Source organism: Drosophila arizonae, chromosome X, assembly GCF_054131065.1.
Source record: "Drosophila arizonae isolate 15081-1271.41 chromosome X, UAZ_ARI_1.0, whole genome shotgun sequence".
NCBI classification, from domain to species: Eukaryota; Metazoa; Arthropoda; class Insecta; order Diptera; family Drosophilidae; genus Drosophila; species Drosophila arizonae.
Window position 1 is genome coordinate 30,414,376 of NC_142927.1, and position 18,737 is coordinate 30,433,112.

Here is an 18,737-nt window from a genome sequence, read left to right on the forward strand (position 1 = left end):
TCATATTTCCTCAGGTATTATTGCATAGCAAGCAACACTTGACCACACACACACATATGCTGCACTTAAGGGCTTTACTATGGGAAGCATTCGCTTCCTGAGATAGACGATATATTTGCCAATGCACAAGTGAAATCGGTTTTTCGTACTCGTTCATGCAAGTGAAACTAGAGAAGCTCAGAAATTTGAATTTTAAAGTGCTAAGGTTTTTCAGATCCGCCAATGGATTATTACAGAATCATACAAATATATTCAATAAATCATGTTTCTAGCATTTGGGGCGCAGAACTTTCTGCTCGTGACATATACACAAAATGATGGATTTTCTAGTCTACTTTCAGCTAAGTCTTATATAAGCTGTACGGTAATTGAATAAATCTTCAAATAAGATTTTCAATTTAAAGAAGTTTAAAATCCCTGATCTTTGTTTAATGATAGCTTAGAAATAGAATTCTTCCTTAATGGTAAGTCATTTCTGTAGATATTTTCGTTAACGATTAGCATTATATGTGTTGGGCTCAGCAATCATCGCTTCATTGTAATTAAGAGCGGCAGTTCATAAAATATGTTATCATTTAAGAGAATTTATAACGGAGATCACGCTCTCCCTTTTGCGTTGTCTTTTCACCCACGCACCGGCTCAGCTTAATCCGCCGGCTCGCGTACATTGTAGTTAGTATGCAATTAACTCTTGTTTAGAGCAGATGCAGTGTTAGATTGACTATTACAAACATAGTAGCGGACAGCACGACAGACTAGTCGCTTGCTCGCGTCTATCACATAAACTCTGTAAACTCTAATAATCGCTAATAAACTAATCATTAAGTAAATTCAATCGTTTAATAATTTAAAGCTATTCGAAAAATCTCGATAGCTCAACATTTGGTGACCCCGACGTGAATCTCTTTTCGTTTCTTTCTACATATTTGCATATATATATATTGACAGCATCACATACATACATACACCCGTGAACATAAGCAGTGTATATAGCGATTAGTTGCGTGCCGTTACTTTGCCAATTCGCCAGACACTCTTTCGTTCGGTCTGCAATACACTGGCGCCCGTAAAAGTAGTACACATGCGAAAACTTCTGCAAATGACAATCTAATAAAGAATCTGCTAATTTCTGAACTATGTCTATGGTTAGTGACTGCGTGTTCTATAGCTTCAATCTATAAGTGATTAAGTTTGCATAAGCACAGTGTAATTACATGCTTGCCGTTATTCTTCGTTGACATTGCACTCTTTCGCCACGGCTGCGATACGAGCGCGTCCATAATAATCGTACCGGTGTGCAACAATTCATACGTGTATATTATTTGAGTATCATAATATAATTCTTTGCCAGTTTATTAAAGTTGCAAGTACTCTGCTCGACAAATACGACTTATTCCAAGTTTGTGTCTCCGCTATAGCATATATACATTTACTTTACTCTTGCAATCGCGCTCGCACCAACGACTTTGAACTCTATCGTGTTACTCTTGCTGTACTCGTCATGGCGAATTTAGATGCTAGTGCAGTTGCTCCCGAAGATCGCGTGCGGTTTTATAAGCTCAAGGTACAGTCGGTGTTTGAACGCGTAAAAAGGCTACAATCCAAGGTCGATTCAGATGCTCTTGCCGATCACAGTGACAGCACTCTAAATGTTCTACTGGAGCATATCGACAAGCTAAGCCACTCTTTTAGCAAGGCCCATGAAAGTCTAGAGGAACTCGACTTTACTGAGATGTCCAGCAATTTGCGCACTGACTTTGATGATTTAATAATGGTAATGCAGTCAACAATAATGTCCGAAGTGCAAAGCCGTACTGCTCAAGTGCATCATAGTTCCACGTTTAGTCGTCCAAGTGACCCTCCTCGCGCATCCGCTCCCACATTGCAAGCTGCACCTACGTTGCCGCCATTAAAGCTACCTACGTTCAGCGGTGGATATGCTAATTGGGCTGATTTCTACTCAATGTTTTCTACAATCATTGAAAGTCGGCCAGAAATCAGCAATATGGAAAGACTTCAGCACCTCCGGTCCTGCCTCGATGGCGCAGCGTTGGATACGGTTCGCTCTTTGGAAATTTCTAATGATAATTATACAATTGCCATAAATTTATTAAAGCAGAGATATGATAATCGACGTTTAATCTTCCAGGCCCACATCGTAAAGATCTTAGGTCTCAAAAGAGTAGAAAATGGATGCATAACCAAGCTGCGTGAGCTATCTGACAGCTTCAATGTCCATATGCGTGCGCTCAGTAGTCTGGGCACAACAGAGCAGATAGCCAGTGCCATGATTGCTCAGATACTGCTACAGAAGCTTGATGAGGCCTCACAAGCTAAATGGGAAGAGAAATTGGACAACTCAGAGACGGCTTTTCAGATACCCAGATATGAAGAAGTCTCCTCGTTTCTTGAGCTTCGTTGCCGTACTTTGGAATCGATGAAATTTGCTCTTACAAACTATTCGTCAAGTAAGCCGATGAATTCTTGCAGTAAGGTTGTTACCAGTAGATCAGCATTTCTCGTAACCGGCCACAGTACGCACAGTTGCAATTTTTGTAATGATCTTGAGCACACAATCTACAAATGCCCAAGATTCGCAAACTTGTCTCCTGGTCTTCGCCTGAATGAGGTCCGAAAGGCTGGCTTATATTTGAATTGTCTCAAGGGAGGTCATCAGTCGCGACAATGTGGCTCGCGCAGTTGTCGGGTCTGTGGAGTCAAGCATCATACGCTTCTTCACCTCGGCCACTCCAGCACATCGCAGGCAGCAATTCCGCCCCATCAACAATCTTCAACATCAAGAGTACAGACCATCCCTCAGCCCTCAGCACCAGCCACTACTCTCTTATCCAAGGATCGGCACAGCGACGTTGTGCTCCTGGCTACCGCAGTGGTTCTGGCAAGGAATCGGTTTGGCGAGCTTGTTCCTTGTCGTGCACTTTTAGATTCAGGCTCTCAACTACATCTCATTACAGCCAGATTTGCGAATCTCCTGCAACTTAAAAGAACAAAACATGTTGCATATGTATGCGGCGTAGGCGACTCCAATGTTGCCATGGATGGCAGCAGCATTTGCCTCACTCTTCAAGCTCATGCATCTGAATATACAACTAGCATAACGGCTATGGTAGCTACAAATATAACTGGCAGGCAGCCCAGTTCTAATGTGAATACGAGCAATTGGAGCATACCGCAAAATATAGTGCTGGCAGATCCAGCTTTCCATAGGCCGCAACGAGTAGATCTGCTTATCGGAGCTAGCCTGTTTTATGATTTGCTCTGTGTGGGACAAATCAAGTTGATGCCTGGACTTCCATTGTTACAGAAGACTCGTCTTGGTTGGGTTGTATCAGGTGGCGAGGCTCGCAACCACAACTCCGTGCTAATAGCTTCAAAGACGCCTTTGGATCCGATTACAGACTCCTGTGCTGATATCAAGTTGGACACTCTAGTTCGTCGCTTTTGGGAAGTTGAGCGCTGCAGCGATTCCATTGTAAAGTTCAGCAAGGAAGACTCAGACTGCGAAGCGCATTTTGCGAGGCATTACAATCGATTGGCTAGTGGCCAATATACAGTACGCCTGCCTGTTAAGCTTAGTTGCGAGCTTCTTGGAGATTCTTATGAGCAAGCGCGACATCGGTTTTTCAATTTGGAGAAGAAATTGAGTCGTTTGCCGCATATAAAGTCTCAATACTCAGCATTTCTGAAAGAGTATCTTGAACTTGGTCACATGTCACGCGTTCCTCTAAATTCATTCCATCTATGCAGATATTTTCTTCCTCATCACTGCGTTCTGAAGGATGATAGCACAACTACCAAGCTTCGCGTCGTCTTTGATGGATCTGCATCTACAACAACTGGGCATTCGTTGAATGACATTCTAATGTCAGGTCCCGTCATTCAGCCAAAATTAGTCGACATATTATTGCGCTTCCGATCTTATCCAGTTGCACTCACCGGCGATATTTGCAAAATGTATCGTTGCGTGAAAGTACCTGAGCCGGACAGCTATCTACAATGCATTTTATGGAGGAATTCGCCAGATGATGAGTTGGAAGTTTTCAGGCTTGATACGGTAACATATGGAACAAAACCAGCGTCATTTTTGTCTGTGCGCGCCATGCATCAGCTTGCCGTAGATGAAAGGAACGCATTCCCAGTCGGGTCCGACGTACTGCTTCGCGATTTCTATGTTGATGATTTGATTAGTGGAGGGAATTCAGTCGAAGAAGCAAGACTTGTTATGCAAGAGACAGCTGGAATCTTGGCATGTGGGAAGTTTAAATTGAGGAAGTGGTGTTCAAGCCATCCCATGGTACTGGACGGCGTAACAGACTGCGACAAGGAATCGCTCATTAGGTTCAATGATGGCAGCGACATTACAAAGACACTTGGCCTTGCATGGGATCCGGCATCTGATCAACTTCTTTTCTCATATCTAGCCCTGAATTCAGCCTCTAAGCCCACCAGGCGCTCTGTTCTCTCTTCTATTGCTAGGTTTTATGATCCCCTCGGCCTGGTCGGCCCAGTAATAACGAAAGCTAAAATCTTCTTGCAACAACTCTGGAGGCATAAACTTGATTGGGACGAGAGTCTCCCGTCTGCATGTCACACTGCATGGCTAGACATTTGCAGCAACTTTGGCAATGGTCTTAGTAGTGCATTTCCCAGGCTATCATTAATACCAGGATCGAAGGTTGAGGTCCATGGATTCTGCGATGCCAGCATCGAGGCATACGGAGCTTGCATTTATATTGTATCCAGAGGTCAGCATACCATCAGCAGGTTGCTTTGCTCTAAGTCTCGAGTTGCGCCTCTAAAAACGCTCACGGTTCCCAAGCTGGAACTATGCGGGGCAGAGTTGCTTGCGCGTCTAATGAATGAAGTGGCTCGCTTAGGCATTTTCGCAGGCGAGTTTCATTGTTGGTCTGACTCTACTGTTGCGCTTTCTTGGATCAATGACGAGCCCGGACGATTTAACGTTTTTGTTTCAAATCGCATCGCCACGATACAAGATCTCACATCAGCAATGGAATGGCACTATATACCTACAACACTGAATCCCGCGGATATATTATCTCGGGGTGCATTGCCCTCGGATTTAAATGCATCATTACATTGGTTCAACGGTCCAGGTTTCCTCTGTAAGCCCAGATCTCAGTGGCCAGTCTCAGCACTTCCAGAAAGAACTTCAATTGAGCGTCGAAGAACTGTGCTTCTTGTAAAGGACGCCCATGATGTCTCTATGGACTGCAAGTTTGTGAATTCTTTCGGCCGCTTGCAGCGTACGTTTGCATACGTATCAAAGTTTATTAAAAAAAGTCATGGTCCAGGAATAACCCTAGCAGACATCCGGAACGGCACTCATATACTGTTAAGAATGATTCAACGAACACATCTCTCAGACGACATAAATGCTCTTCGAAATAAAGGAATGATTCCGTCATCCAGCAGTCTAGCCTCGCTGTCACCGTTCCTTGATGAGATTGGGCTGCTACGTGTCGATGACCGTCTCAAAAACTCAACTTTAAATTTCGATAGTCGCCATCCAATTATTTTGCCCAAAGTTCATCCAGTAACTAGAGCCATCATAATGCATTTCCATCAGCGAAACTTGCACGCTGGTCCCCGAGCAGTGCTAGCGTTGGTTCGTTCCCAATACTGGCCAATTGGTGGTAGAAAAACTGTAGCCAGTGTAATTCAGAGATGCGTAATTTGCTTTCGTGCAAGGCCTCGACTCGTTGAACACATAATGGCAGATCTACCCAAGGATCGAGTCGACGGCTATCGGGTCTTTGGAGTGACTGGAGTCGACTTTTGCGGACCCTTCTTTTACAAGCCTGAGTCACGAAACAAGGCGCCTGTGAAATGCTACGTTTGTGTGTTTATTTGTTTTGCTACGAAGGCTATTTGGTTGGAGTTAGTCAAGGATTTAACTACCGCGGCATTTTTGCATGCACTTCAACGTTTCATATGCACCAGAGGAAAGCCAAGTCAAATCTGGTCGGATAACGTCACAAACTTTCTTGGTGCCCGCAACCAGCTTCAGGAGTTGAAGCGTCTATTTCTGTCAGACACCCACCAGAAGGCTGTGAAGGATTTCTGTTTGGCAGACTCAATCGAATGGCATTTCATCCCTCCACGATCGCCTCACTTTGGTGGCTTGTGGGAGGCGGCAGTGAAGACAGCGAAGCATCATTTTTACCGATGTGTTGGGTCCTCCGTCCTAACTTACGATGAGCTTCGCACACTGGTTTGCAACATCGCTGCTGTCGTTAATTCACGCCCTTTAGTTTCGATTTCAGAGCACCCATCAGACATAGACGTGTTGACTCCTGCGCATTTCCTCAACGGTGGCCCTCCTTCGTCCTTCAGTGAGCCAAACCTGACAGGGCTCAATTTTAATCGTTTGGATGCTTGGCAGCGCGTAAGCTATCTTCAGCAGGTGTTCTGGACTCGTTGGCGGGACGAATATCTCAACTTGTTACAACAGCGAGCGAAATGGAGAACCTCCAAACCTGGCTTGGCTGTTGGCAACATAGTTCTTGTGAAGGATGAGAATCTACCTTCACTTAAGTGGCCACTAGCCAGAATAATCGAACTTATCCCTGGAAGTGATGGCGTTGCACGGGTAGCCCTACTAAAAACTGAAGCTGGCGAGATTAGAAGAGCTACAAATAAGCTGTGCTTGCTGCCCCTTAAGGATTCTGTTGAAGACTAAGTCTTCAACGGGGGGAGGATGTTGGGCTCAGCAATCATCGCTTCATTGTAATTAAGAGCGGCAGTTCATAAAATATGTTATCATTTAAGAGAATTTATAACGGAGATCACGCTCTCCCTTTTGCGTTGTCTTTTCACCCACGCACCGGCTCAGCTTAATCCGCCGGCTCGCGTACATTGTAGTTAGTATGCAATTAACTCTTGTTTAGAGCAGATGCAGTGTTAGATTGACTATTACAAACATAGTAGCGGACAGCACGACAGACTAGTCGCTTGCTCGCGTCTATCACATAAACTCTGTAAACTCTAATAATCGCTAATAAACTAATCATTAAGTAAATTCAATCGTTTAATAATTTAAAGCTATTCGAAAAATCTCGATAGCTCAACAATATGTATATTATGCTCTAGTTCCGCCGCTGCTCTAGATCGCCGTCCGTAACTGATCTGGGAACTGAAAGCCCTTTCACAGCTGAAGTTTATGTGCGTAATTATTAAGAATGGGATCTACCAAGGGACTAGCCAGGCATTATTAATGCTTGTGGCCCAAGACAGAATATATAGGCTATATTTAAGAGGCTATTTTAGTGCACACTGGCAATTAGGGGGCCTGGTCAATTGGAGCTATCAACGGTATGTAGATATGTGGGAAACAATGACCTTTGCCGCGCACTTACAATTCATTCCGCCATTCACTGGGAAAATGTGAGCTAAATTATTTATACAAGTTCCGATGGCAGCTCCTCTCGCTCTCTGTTCTGATCAATTTGCACGTGAGCAGGCACCCGGCTTGGTGCTATTAATCAAACGAAATCAATTCAAATTCGAATGCAAATTGAAATTGAAATTGAAATTCAAATTCAAATTGAATACATGCCATTCAATTTGATTCGTCCCACTGCAGCTATACCCTACTATACACAAAAGACGCCACTATGCAAGAGAACACAGGGTTCCTCTGTGACAAGGGATAAACGATATAAATGGCAGTTCTTTCAGCGCATGGAGCAGCGCAGCTATTAAAATGTTTTCGATTTTTGTTTCGTTCGACTTCTTTCGATAACTGAAGAGAAGTCCAAGTTCAAGGTGTTCTCCAAGTGTATGTCCCAGTACATTTCAAGTTCAACTGTTTCTATCGGCAATGCCCGACTAGAAGTTACTCCTAACCTCCTGCAGATAGCCGCTTGTTTGATCATTCTAGTAATGTTCCTTCTACACACAAATACACTCGCATACACATACATACACACACACACACAGACAGAGACAGGAACATACACGCTTACAGCTGCTGTGCTTATTCCACGAACAGCCATCAAATCCAAACTTCGGGCTTAGAAATAATTTTGACATTTAAGCTTGTCTATATATTTATCTTACTAAGGACACTCTGGTTTCAAATCTGTTTGAAAAAGATTTCCAGTCTTTGTTGAAATGGAATTGATATATAAAATTCTAAATATTTATAATCTATTTATATCTTGTAGAAACGGTATCTAGAACTCTTGTTGCAGCCAGGTATAAGTTTCAATTGGACGAACTCATGGACAAACAGATATGACGAATACATGGGCAAACAGATATGGCTAGGTGGGCTTAGCTCGTAGTCCGGGTAAACAAATATGTTCACTCTATGTGCACTACCACGCCTTTCACTGCCAGCTGCATCCATTTGCCAAAGACCGATATGCTAGGGTATAAAACAGGTTTTATTCAAATACAAATATTTCAAAAAATTATAATTCCAATTATAAGGTATGGGTACGGATGGAAGAAGGGATTGGCTTCGTGCCATCAACCCAATTCCCAAATATGGACAGCTAATGATGGAAACAGCTTATTAGAGTCACCGTCGCAGTGTCGAATTGCGCATACGACGCGTGTAACATGACACAGATATGTTAATATACATATCTATATCAGCTGTTAGCCGTGTTATTGGGTAATTAGGCCAAAAATAACGGTTTAATAATAGATGCATATACGAGTGTGGGAACTCCCTAAAACCATGAAATATCCCACAAGATCCCTAGTCATAAATCTAATAATTTCATACACCCTGTGTCGCCTGCTTGGGCAAAAGTTAATTAGTTCTAGTTCCATAAAAGTCTGACTAAACACATTTATTTAGATTTATACGCAACGGCTGGGTTTGATTGCGAGTCCCACAAATGGTCGCCGATTAGCTCGGATGGATTACATATTTATTATAATCGCATAAAGCCCTTTCCCTCTCCCTCTCTCTCTCTCTCTCTTTCCCTCTCTTGACTAAATCGTTCGCAATTCGATAGGCTACTCACAGAGAGGCCATGGCTAATATCAAAATAATTCAACCATCGATGCAATGGAATTCACATCATTATTTCAATTGTAGCAAAATTGGCAGTCGAATTAGGGTTCGCCTTGAAATACCCTATATACCGTTTGATTCAAAAATAATTTTGAATTTGTTCTTGATCGAATCTTATGTTACATCTGATGCGTAGAACTGATCTATATCATACGTATTTTTTTTTTAGATAAAAATAACATAAATGATAGACTTACAATCCAGGCAAGTAATTAATTTGGAGTTCTTACAGCCTTGTCGAGAAATCCTTTTTCCTTTTCCAATGATTATGCGTGAAGTTTTCAATCTCTAATTTTTTAACCATTCGCATTTAATACAGAACGCTGCTTGTTTCATTTCCGAGAAGAATTCACAGCTCTGTACAAGTCTGCTAACTATTCCAGATCTCTAAATCTCGTATCTAGATCAGTTTTTAGTAAAGTACTCATCAAAGAATGATTTTCTGATTCTTTAACGTTTGTTATACGCCAATATATGTATGCCGTAATAGAGTATTACTTTCAGTCACTTTTCTGTTCATTCGGTTGTGTGTTTGTAGTCTGCACACACAAACACACAGCAGACGCAGCCATTTACATATTTGAATAGCAACTCATTTGCTTTCGGATTTTGAGGTTTGCGTCTTTTTGTTTTGTGTTTAATTTTCTTGGAGTTTTACGCATATATGTATGTATGTATGTAAGTGCCGCGATTACTCACCTTACGTTGTACAGATGTTTGTTTGTGTAAAACATGCGTATAAATACATATATAAAGTCTATGACAGAATCTTATTTGATCTCAATTAATATGTGTACATATATAGTATACACGTACATACATCTAAACATGCATTTATACATTACTCATACTGACCCATTTCAGTATTTTTGCAATATCTGCACATGCAGATGCTGTTACTTGTGAAGCGCATTTACCGTTCGACTTTGGCAAATGTCTCGTGCTCTCTAAATCTCTCTCTCTCTCTCTCTCTCTCTTTTCCCATACGCACTCTGTATGTTTCAGGTGCGCTTGCACTCGCTGCGAACTCGCGTCGGCTTTATTAAGCTTGGCGCTTTATTTTGCTTTCGCCGCTTTCCTGGACATTGTTTTATCGTTTGTTTTGATTTACTTTGTGTCTACTACCATCTCGCTCGCTCCCACTTGCGGCCAGCGCATGCTTGTCTGACAGATTGTCATTCACATGCTTTGCTGCTGTGTCTCTCATCCATGACGAATCGGTTAATCGGTTCAATCGGTCTTACGTACAAAACGCACAACGTTTACATTGCTTTTGCTGTTGTTGTTGGCGTTATTAATTCTCCATCAGGTTTTGTTTACGCTTCGCAAATAAATTATGAAATATTACGCGGGCATTTAGTGAAAACGCAGTGCTCAACCCTCAACCCGGACCCCTCGCCCTCGCACTCATTACCATATCCGGCTTGTACACCTACATACACAAACGCACACCCACACACACACACATACGCACGCACACTCATTAGTCAAATTTAAATGCCTTCGATTTGCGCTACAGTAATTACACTTGCTCGTCAGCAGTTCAGTTGTTATTTAGATACGGAGCATTCGGTCTTCGTAGTGAGTGTTGACTGTGGTCGTGCGAAAAAGCTTGATTGTGTGCTGAAAAGGGCAGAAGGTGCAGAGACAAACTGAACGAAAATACTAACGAGGTGGCAACATTCTGGCGTCACACCATGAATTCATACCCATAAGCATTTGACCAATTAACGATATTCCGGCCAATTGGAAATTAGCTTGTTGGGAAGATAATGAAAAATGAAAGAGATCCACTGAAATCGCACTATAAATAAGTGAGCGAATGATGAGAAGATGTCGTGTAAGACAACGTCGATCACAAAATTCAATAGGCGCAAGAGAATTTAAAAAAGTAGATATCTAGTTTTTCTGTAGGAGCAGATTTTTATTTGTATTCAGAGTTTTTAATGTGAATTTAGATATATCACGGAGTCTGATGTGATGCAGCTATACAAATCTTATATTTTGACTTGGCAGCTGTAAATTGTATTAGAAAGCACAGTATTAGAAGAGAATATATATGTTTTTGAGTGACTTTAACATGCTTGCGTATAGTTTTTGTTTGATACCTCTGATCTATTGTGTTAACCAACTATAAAATACTAGATAATGCTAAATGGGCTGGCCTATGATCATATTAAGCATACAACTTATACCGGTTGACTCTTTGCAGACTTATGCTTTATGTCTAATGGATTGTATTTTATGTTATACGCGTCGACCAAGTGTAAAACGCAAATTGGAATTGTCCAATGCTTCTCTTACTGTTCGTTCGACTGATCGACCGTTGTGTGTGTATTTTTGAATATCTCACTTATACAGATCCAAGCATTATAGCTTGAATCTTTACATATTTTTTTGACTGACTAATTAAAAATATTTTTTTTTTTTTTTTAAGAAACAGATTCAAAAGATGATCGATCGATAAATGATCAATGAAAAAATAATATTATTTGACATGAATATAAATATATTTTATGTTATATATATATATATATATATATATATATATATATATATATATATATATATATATACATACACATATTACCATTATACCCTGATGTGCCATATTTAATGGGCAGGTTAGATAATTTTGTGGAGTGCAGTGTGTTCCTGCATTGTTGCCCTTCTTCCTCTTGCTAATCAACTGTCTGATTTTCACTAGCACGTTTGATTACATCCATGTAACCAACTGGCAACCTCGTCAGGACCACACTCGATATTAGTGTTAATTAACATCTCACTTTATCAATATTACCCAATACTATGCATGAACCGACATATCGAGAAGATATTCTATTCGAATAATACTATCATCTCCGACAGATATATAATTTTAATATTAAATATTTATATATTTTTTTTATATTATACCATGAACCTTTTAAAAATGGAACATCAGTGTATAATGGTATGGTCAAAGTGTATAAAACGGACAGAAATGGAAGATTCCATGAAGAATATATATTCTTGAATAGCACTGTCCGTCAGTAAGTCTGATTTTATGCTTATCTATGAAGTCCGCTTAGTAACACAGTGGTGAATTAGTTAAAGGTTTGACCGATCGGCAAAAGCACGTGAAATTGAAGTATGTATTTACTATCTTATTGAAAATGGGAAATCAGGGTATAATGGTTTTGTGAAAAGTATGTAACAGGCAGAAGGAATCTTCGCAGACCCCATAAAACATATATATTCTAGATCAGGGCGACGAGCTGAGTCGATATAGCCCTGTCCGTCTGTCTCGACTCGAGCACTCTACTTATTTTAGATTTTTTTTTTAATACTCATTCACGAATTGAAAGAAGTATATTGGTTTTGTACAATGTTCGTCTTGCTGTCCGTATGAGCGCACTCGACCACTAAGAGCAGCAAGTTATGGCGGATATATCTACGCCCATTGGAGGCGTGGCAAATCGTATATAACTGTATCTATTAGAGTTTTAAAGCTAGAACGTTGAAATTTTGCATGTGAGCAATGATTCTATAAAGAATACAATAATATGTCTACGCCCACTAGGGGCGTGGCAAATTGGACTTAAATTTTGCTACATTTTGGACACTATTGATGCTAGGACCTCAAATTCTGATATATACTCGGGCTGACCACCCAAGACCGAAAAGCTATGGCGAAGATATGTCCGACCGTAGGGGGCGTGGCAAACCGCACACTACAGTCAAATTTGGATAGTTGGGTTACTGGTAACCTCCTCTACTACTAATAACTGATGAGAGGTGAATGAGTATTCTGCAATTGGTAACGCCCGACTGCAACCTTACCTGTATTTTTATATGAGCATGGTAATTACAAGCTATAGCGTATATTTAAGAACGTACAATGGACTAGGTTTCTTACTGCAAATTCTGATCACAAGATTAAGTTTCAATCACAAATTACTTGATTGATAAGTCTTGATCGTCAGTCAGTCACTCGATCACTTCATATGATGCAGTAAGCGTTTCCAGACTGCGTGCAGTTGAAGACCTCGTCTGGCTCAACGCCTCGACAATTTGTCAATTATAAAATGCCAGCAATTTAGTAATTTCGCAATTTGCTGCTGCGTGTTGCAAGAGTTTTTCAGTCAAAAGTTGCTTTAGCAAATAAGAGTGAGTGTTTTTTTTTTTTTTGGCCCAGTTGGGGGCTTGGGTCTTAGGGCGTCTTATGTGCCCGTATGTCATATGACTGTTGCAGTTGGCTAAAGTGCATTAGCCAAATTACATCGCAACGGGACAGCTGCTGCGAGTCGCACGCAGCCGGCGGCTATATTTCGTATTCCGTCGAATCAGTTGGTCATACGGTCAATTGGTGAGTCGGTCAGTCCGGTTGCTTGCACGTTGATTTCTGAAGGTAAAGGTAAAGGTAAAGATAAACTATTGATGACCTACTGCTGGGATTCCCAGAACTGACATCGAAATCGAACTAAAAATTGAAATTAGCCTAAAAAAAATATATGGGGAAAGAAGAGGAAGATAACCGTGTGACAATTACCACAAGTTAATTGTCATAAAAGATTTATGGGCTAAGCCGGTCAAGTTTGAATTCAATAACAGCCACGGGACATTGAAAGTTTCCAAGTCGATGGAAACTTGTCCAGCTGTCCAGTCGGCCAGTTGAAGTTAACACTCATATCATGCTATGTACGTGTCAAATGTGTGGGGCGCGTGCCACCAGCTGCTGCCTTTGCCACAGCCGCAGCCGCAGTCGCAGTCGCAGCCTTAGGCAAAGGCAGTAACTCGCATCAATAATTTAAGCGTTAGGAAAAGACAACTTGTTATGCATAAATATATAGATAGATGGTCCGATGTACATATATGATTCATCTTCATAGCCTTTCACTCCTTCCACAGCTGACCGCGGCACGGCAAGGCCAACACATGGAGTTGACCGTCTATACCTGGCCAACAGCAACAGCAACAACAGCGGCAACAACAGCAACGAGAACAACGACAGCAATTAGTCTCGTGGCGAGCAGCAAGCGTCGAGCTGCAGCGGCTCCATTGAAGTCCAGACCTCCGGGCGGCACAGCCGCAGCAGCCTGAACACCCACAGACAGGGAGTAAGAGCGAGCGAAAGTGGGCGTGGTGCGAATGAGACAGTGAATCGTGCATAAACATTCAGTTGAGCCTCAACGGATCTCGCATATGCTGTAGCATCTCTTCATAATGGGCACAAAAACTCAGCCACAATTAGCCAAAGGTAAGTTAAGAAAATCAAATCATCGAAATATTTTCATAAATCCTATGTATCTATATACGAACAGGGGTGAAATAAGCTAATAGCACCACAGGGAAAGTTTTCTCTTTTCTCTCTAAATTTTAAATTTGTTTTCTAGCCAAGTTAAGCCGTTGCCAAGAACGAATTAATTAACATTTTAATTGATAAAATTTGTAGCTTCACACACATTATGAGGTTAATTAAATCATAGCACCAGTATAAACCAATTTGAATTATAAACAAATAGAATGTTTTGTTTCTAAATTTCCTTTAAAACAAATAATAACTTGTATTGAAAACTGTGCTAAGTTAATTTCATTTTTTCCATCATATACATATATCCCAGCTATACATTAAAGTAATATACTTGAATTAGTTATTACTTTTATAAACATCGTAATATATCGGAGTAAATTGAATGACTCGACAAAACATTTAATGCATCTTTAACTGCTTATTTAGTGCGATTGATGACCAAGAATCATTGAATTATTCGCTTTTAAAAAGTGAGTCTTAAATGTATTTTCTGTAAGCTTAAGTGAAAAAGTAAAGCTATGAATCATTTACATGTAAGTCAGCTATTCCATCAATCTGACAAGCAATAGCTGATCAGTCAGCCAACTGGTCACCCAATCATTCAATTGCCTATGCGACCAGTAAGTCAGTTAAATCGCTGATTTTTCAATCAATAGTTTAATCAATCAGCTAATAAAAAAATTGATCAACTTATCGAACCGTTTTGAAGTTATTCGATCGGTCAACTAGTTGATCTACCATTTTAATAATCAATGTGTCAATAAAGAAAATAAAGTTCGTTCATTATGGACTCAGGCAGTTAATCAACCAATCAATCAATCATAAACCGTGGAAATCAGTCGGCTTATCAATCCCACAATAACCAGAAAGTAGATGGGTTAATCAATTCATCCATTCAGCTTATGATTTCCGTCTTCTTTATCTTTCAATCAATCAATCAGTCCATCAATCACTCAGTCAGTTTGTCAATCATTGACTTATATAGAAAATCAATACGTCAATCAGTTGAGCAATCTAATTCATTCATTTGGTCATTGAGTCAATTATTGGATCAGTCAATTGTTCTGACCATTTGATCGAACAATCATTTAGGCAATCAGTCAATTATTGTCAATCAATCAATTCTTAGACCATTAAATCAATTCAGTCAACTCAATTAGTTTATAGATCTGTAGACTTGTCTATAGCTAATTCGGGATAATTGTTTGATTAACAACGTCCCATACATAAACGGGTTACAATCGTTTTTCAATGCAAAAAGTTATTTTAAGGGTGCCCCACCCACACTACTGTACTATGCATATGTATAAGTATTTATATCATATATGACCTGTCAGAGGTTGACAGTTTATTAATATGTCACACATCTTTTCTCTTTGATAAGCACCGACTTTTGGCGAAACTGACAATCAATGTCTGCCCCGTCATTCAACGGGGACATATCCCTGTATTCCCAACAGTGGGATGTATGTACATACGTAGGCGAAATGTGTCTTAACGATTTCTGGTCTGATTTGTCTACAGGTGAAAACATGAGAATTGTGTACAGGTGCCATTATAATTAGTTATGTTTTACTTACCTGACATTGGCCCCGTTTTCTATCAATTGGGAGCCCTAGGCGAGGGCTTCTTAGCTCTCGCTCAATCGACCCTGACACGATTTCACCCTTCGAGGGCTGCCAATCATTCTACACGACTGTGTGTGTGTGTGTGTGTGCGGGAGTGAAAGTGGGAGTTCCTGTAGCGCCTTGACCCTGCAAGGGGAATACGCAAAAAATGACAAAAAGAAAAACAGGGGAAGCAAATAGAAACTGACGCTTCGCAACTTTGTCAAATTCAATGAATGAGTGAATGAATGAACGAATAAATGAATAAATGAATGAAATGCCAATAATAATAACAACAACAACAACAAACAGTTTCAATCTAATGGAATCGTTTCCGTTTTGTGTACATTATTGGGTCATGATTTGTGACGTTGTCGTTGTTATTCCTATTCTTGTTTTTCTTCTTTTTGTTGTCGTTTCTAGTTTCGCGACTTGTTGTTGTTTAATTTCTCTGATACAGTGTACCCATTGAAAGTACATCAGGCTATATTCGTTTTGTGCCAATGTTTGTAACACTGAGAAAAAGACGTAGCAGCACTCTGTCTCTCTGCCCGGCCGTCCGCTTGAGCGCATCAATCCGGTTACTTGTACACTATAAAAGCTTCATTTATCAACCTTTGCATTTAGTTGTTGTGACTCTTGCACATATGAATATAACGGATTTCTCGCATACCTTTCCCATTACGAATTGAGACTCGAAGCTAGAGACTTGAAATTTGGAACACATACTCGTGTATAGCTCCGATTCATAAAGTGTTAAAACCCGCCCACTAGGGGCGTGGCAAATCGGAAAATGCACTTTCCGATATGTCAGAAATCATATTAGTTGAAGAGCTAGAATGCTGAAAATTGGAATATAGAGATCAAAAGATCAAAACCTATTGCGGATATACCCTGTAATTATCACATTTTTGGGGCGTAAGCATACAAATTTTGCAGTTAAGTTTCCGTTAGCTTGTTCTAAGAACTGACCAAAAATGAGGTGTCTACGCCCAGTAGGGGCGTGGCATAGAGCTAAACTCAGCTACTAATTGCTGATGGGATGCGAAGGAGTATTCTGCAGTTGGAAACGTCCGACTGCAACGTTATTACTTGGTTTTATTAGCTTTGTTTTGTCTTATGACGTGCTTAATCTATGTCATCCAAATTTAGTATATATACAACACAAATGATGAAGTATAACAAATCTTTCTACTTTTTCCTTATGAATATAACAGATTTGTTATACCTTTTTAATTTCTCATGAAACGAAAACAAAAGTGAATTTCTTATAGTGGAAGTTAGGATTTAGCGTTTACAAAATATTTTGATGTCATAGTTGTGTTCGACGAATTGCATTGAGAGCGCATATCTAAAACCCTAGTTCTATCACTCTATTTCTATTAGTGCGGTGTTTCGCCTATGTATACCTGTGTGTAGGGTATATCCTAGTCGACCTCTCTCGGAATGCAGTGCTCCCAGTAGTTTTGCTCGCGTGGCAAGCTCTTAAAGTAATTGATATTTGTGTGCGCAAATTATACGTCATTTAATTGCTCTGATTGCCGCTGGGTTAATGTACATACGAGGATTAAAGCATCATTATCGATTGCGTATATTCGTATATATTAATAAATTTCTATGATTGAAAGCCATACTGAGCTCAGAAATCCCAGCTTTGACACTATAGTAAGATATTGGATTTTTGGAACTCTAGATTTAAATTCATATTGAAATTATGAACTACATACGTTGACAAGTTCAATTCAGTTCGTGAACTCTAGAGCTACATGTGTAGATAGTTCATTGAATAAGTTCAGTAGTTCGTTTGAATTGAAGGAGAGTGCTTAATTTTATGAAATCATAGAATTAAGGCAAATTAGTGAAGAAAGCTTCTTCTTTGAGAACTTCGTGGTCTGGCATACGCAACGTATGCGCAATCTGTGAGTACCTGTTGCGCCCCAGCAGCTCCTACTGCATTTGTATGCTACACAATAGAACTCTATGCGATTCAAATCAACTCAACTCAAGAGCTCAACTCACAATTGAATTTATTGCTCCGCATTTCTTCTTCAATAAGCTTTCGATTATTTTCAAATCAAAACAGAAAGAAATGTTTGTGAGTGTGTATGTGTGTGTGTATGTCTGTGTGTATGTCTGTGTGTGTGTTTGCAGGCAAATTGCTGAAATGATTGATGAACAAACAGTGAAAGTAGACTTCCAGAGCGCAGCGTGAGTAGGTGTGCCTACGTGTGTGTGTTTGTGTAGGTGCGTGTGTGTTTGTAGTTATTTGCCTTCAATTTGAAATTCTGTCGCTGGCCCAAGGGAGCTATAATTACAAAAACAATGTATAAACAAAGAAAAAAGGCGATTCCCGTTTGCAATTGTATTACACATGCATGCATACTACATATACGCACACACACACGCACATACTAACGGAATGTATGTAGGTTATTGCAATTTATGTTGCTTCCCCACCCATTGCTCAGGTCCCTCTTCGCCTTGCTCTCTCTTACTCTCCCTTTGGCACATACACACACACACACACGCACATAAATATAAGGGGTCGTCTAAGAGCGTCGCACTAAGTTTTCTTTTGGCCTTTCGCTTCTAAATGTTGTCTTTTCATAAGCACATTCTCTTGCCCTCAGTTGTTCTTCCCCCTCTCTTGTTCACCCTCTCCATCACTCACCTTCTGTCTCTCTCTCACTCCCTCTCGGTGGCTTACACTCACTCGCGCTCTTTTCCTGCCTACCTGATATCCCTCTCTGCGACCAATATATGCGCT

At 40.4% G+C, this 18,737-nt stretch overlaps 2 protein-coding genes across 6 annotated transcripts in view; both read left to right on the forward strand.

The window, feature by feature from the left end:
• Positions 1–18,737, forward strand: part of ATP8B (ATPase phospholipid transporting 8B) — a 49,134-nt gene that overhangs the window by 14,258 nt on the left and 16,139 nt on the right. For all 5 annotated transcript variants that reach the window (XM_089475787.1, XM_089475785.1, XM_089475788.1 and 2 more), the window contains one exon: positions 13,961–14,309. In XM_089475787.1, coding sequence (XP_089331913.1) covers positions 14,276–14,309 — 34 coding nt within the window. In that variant the 5' untranslated portion in view covers positions 13,961–14,275. The remainder of the gene's footprint in view (positions 1–13,960; positions 14,310–18,737) is intronic.
• Positions 486–7,111, forward strand: LOC149268135 (uncharacterized). Its single transcript, XM_089475789.1, has one exon. The coding sequence runs from the start codon at positions 1,502–1,504 to the stop codon at positions 6,719–6,721; it is 5,220 nt and encodes a 1,739-aa protein (XP_089331915.1). The 5' UTR covers positions 486–1,501; the 3' UTR covers positions 6,722–7,111.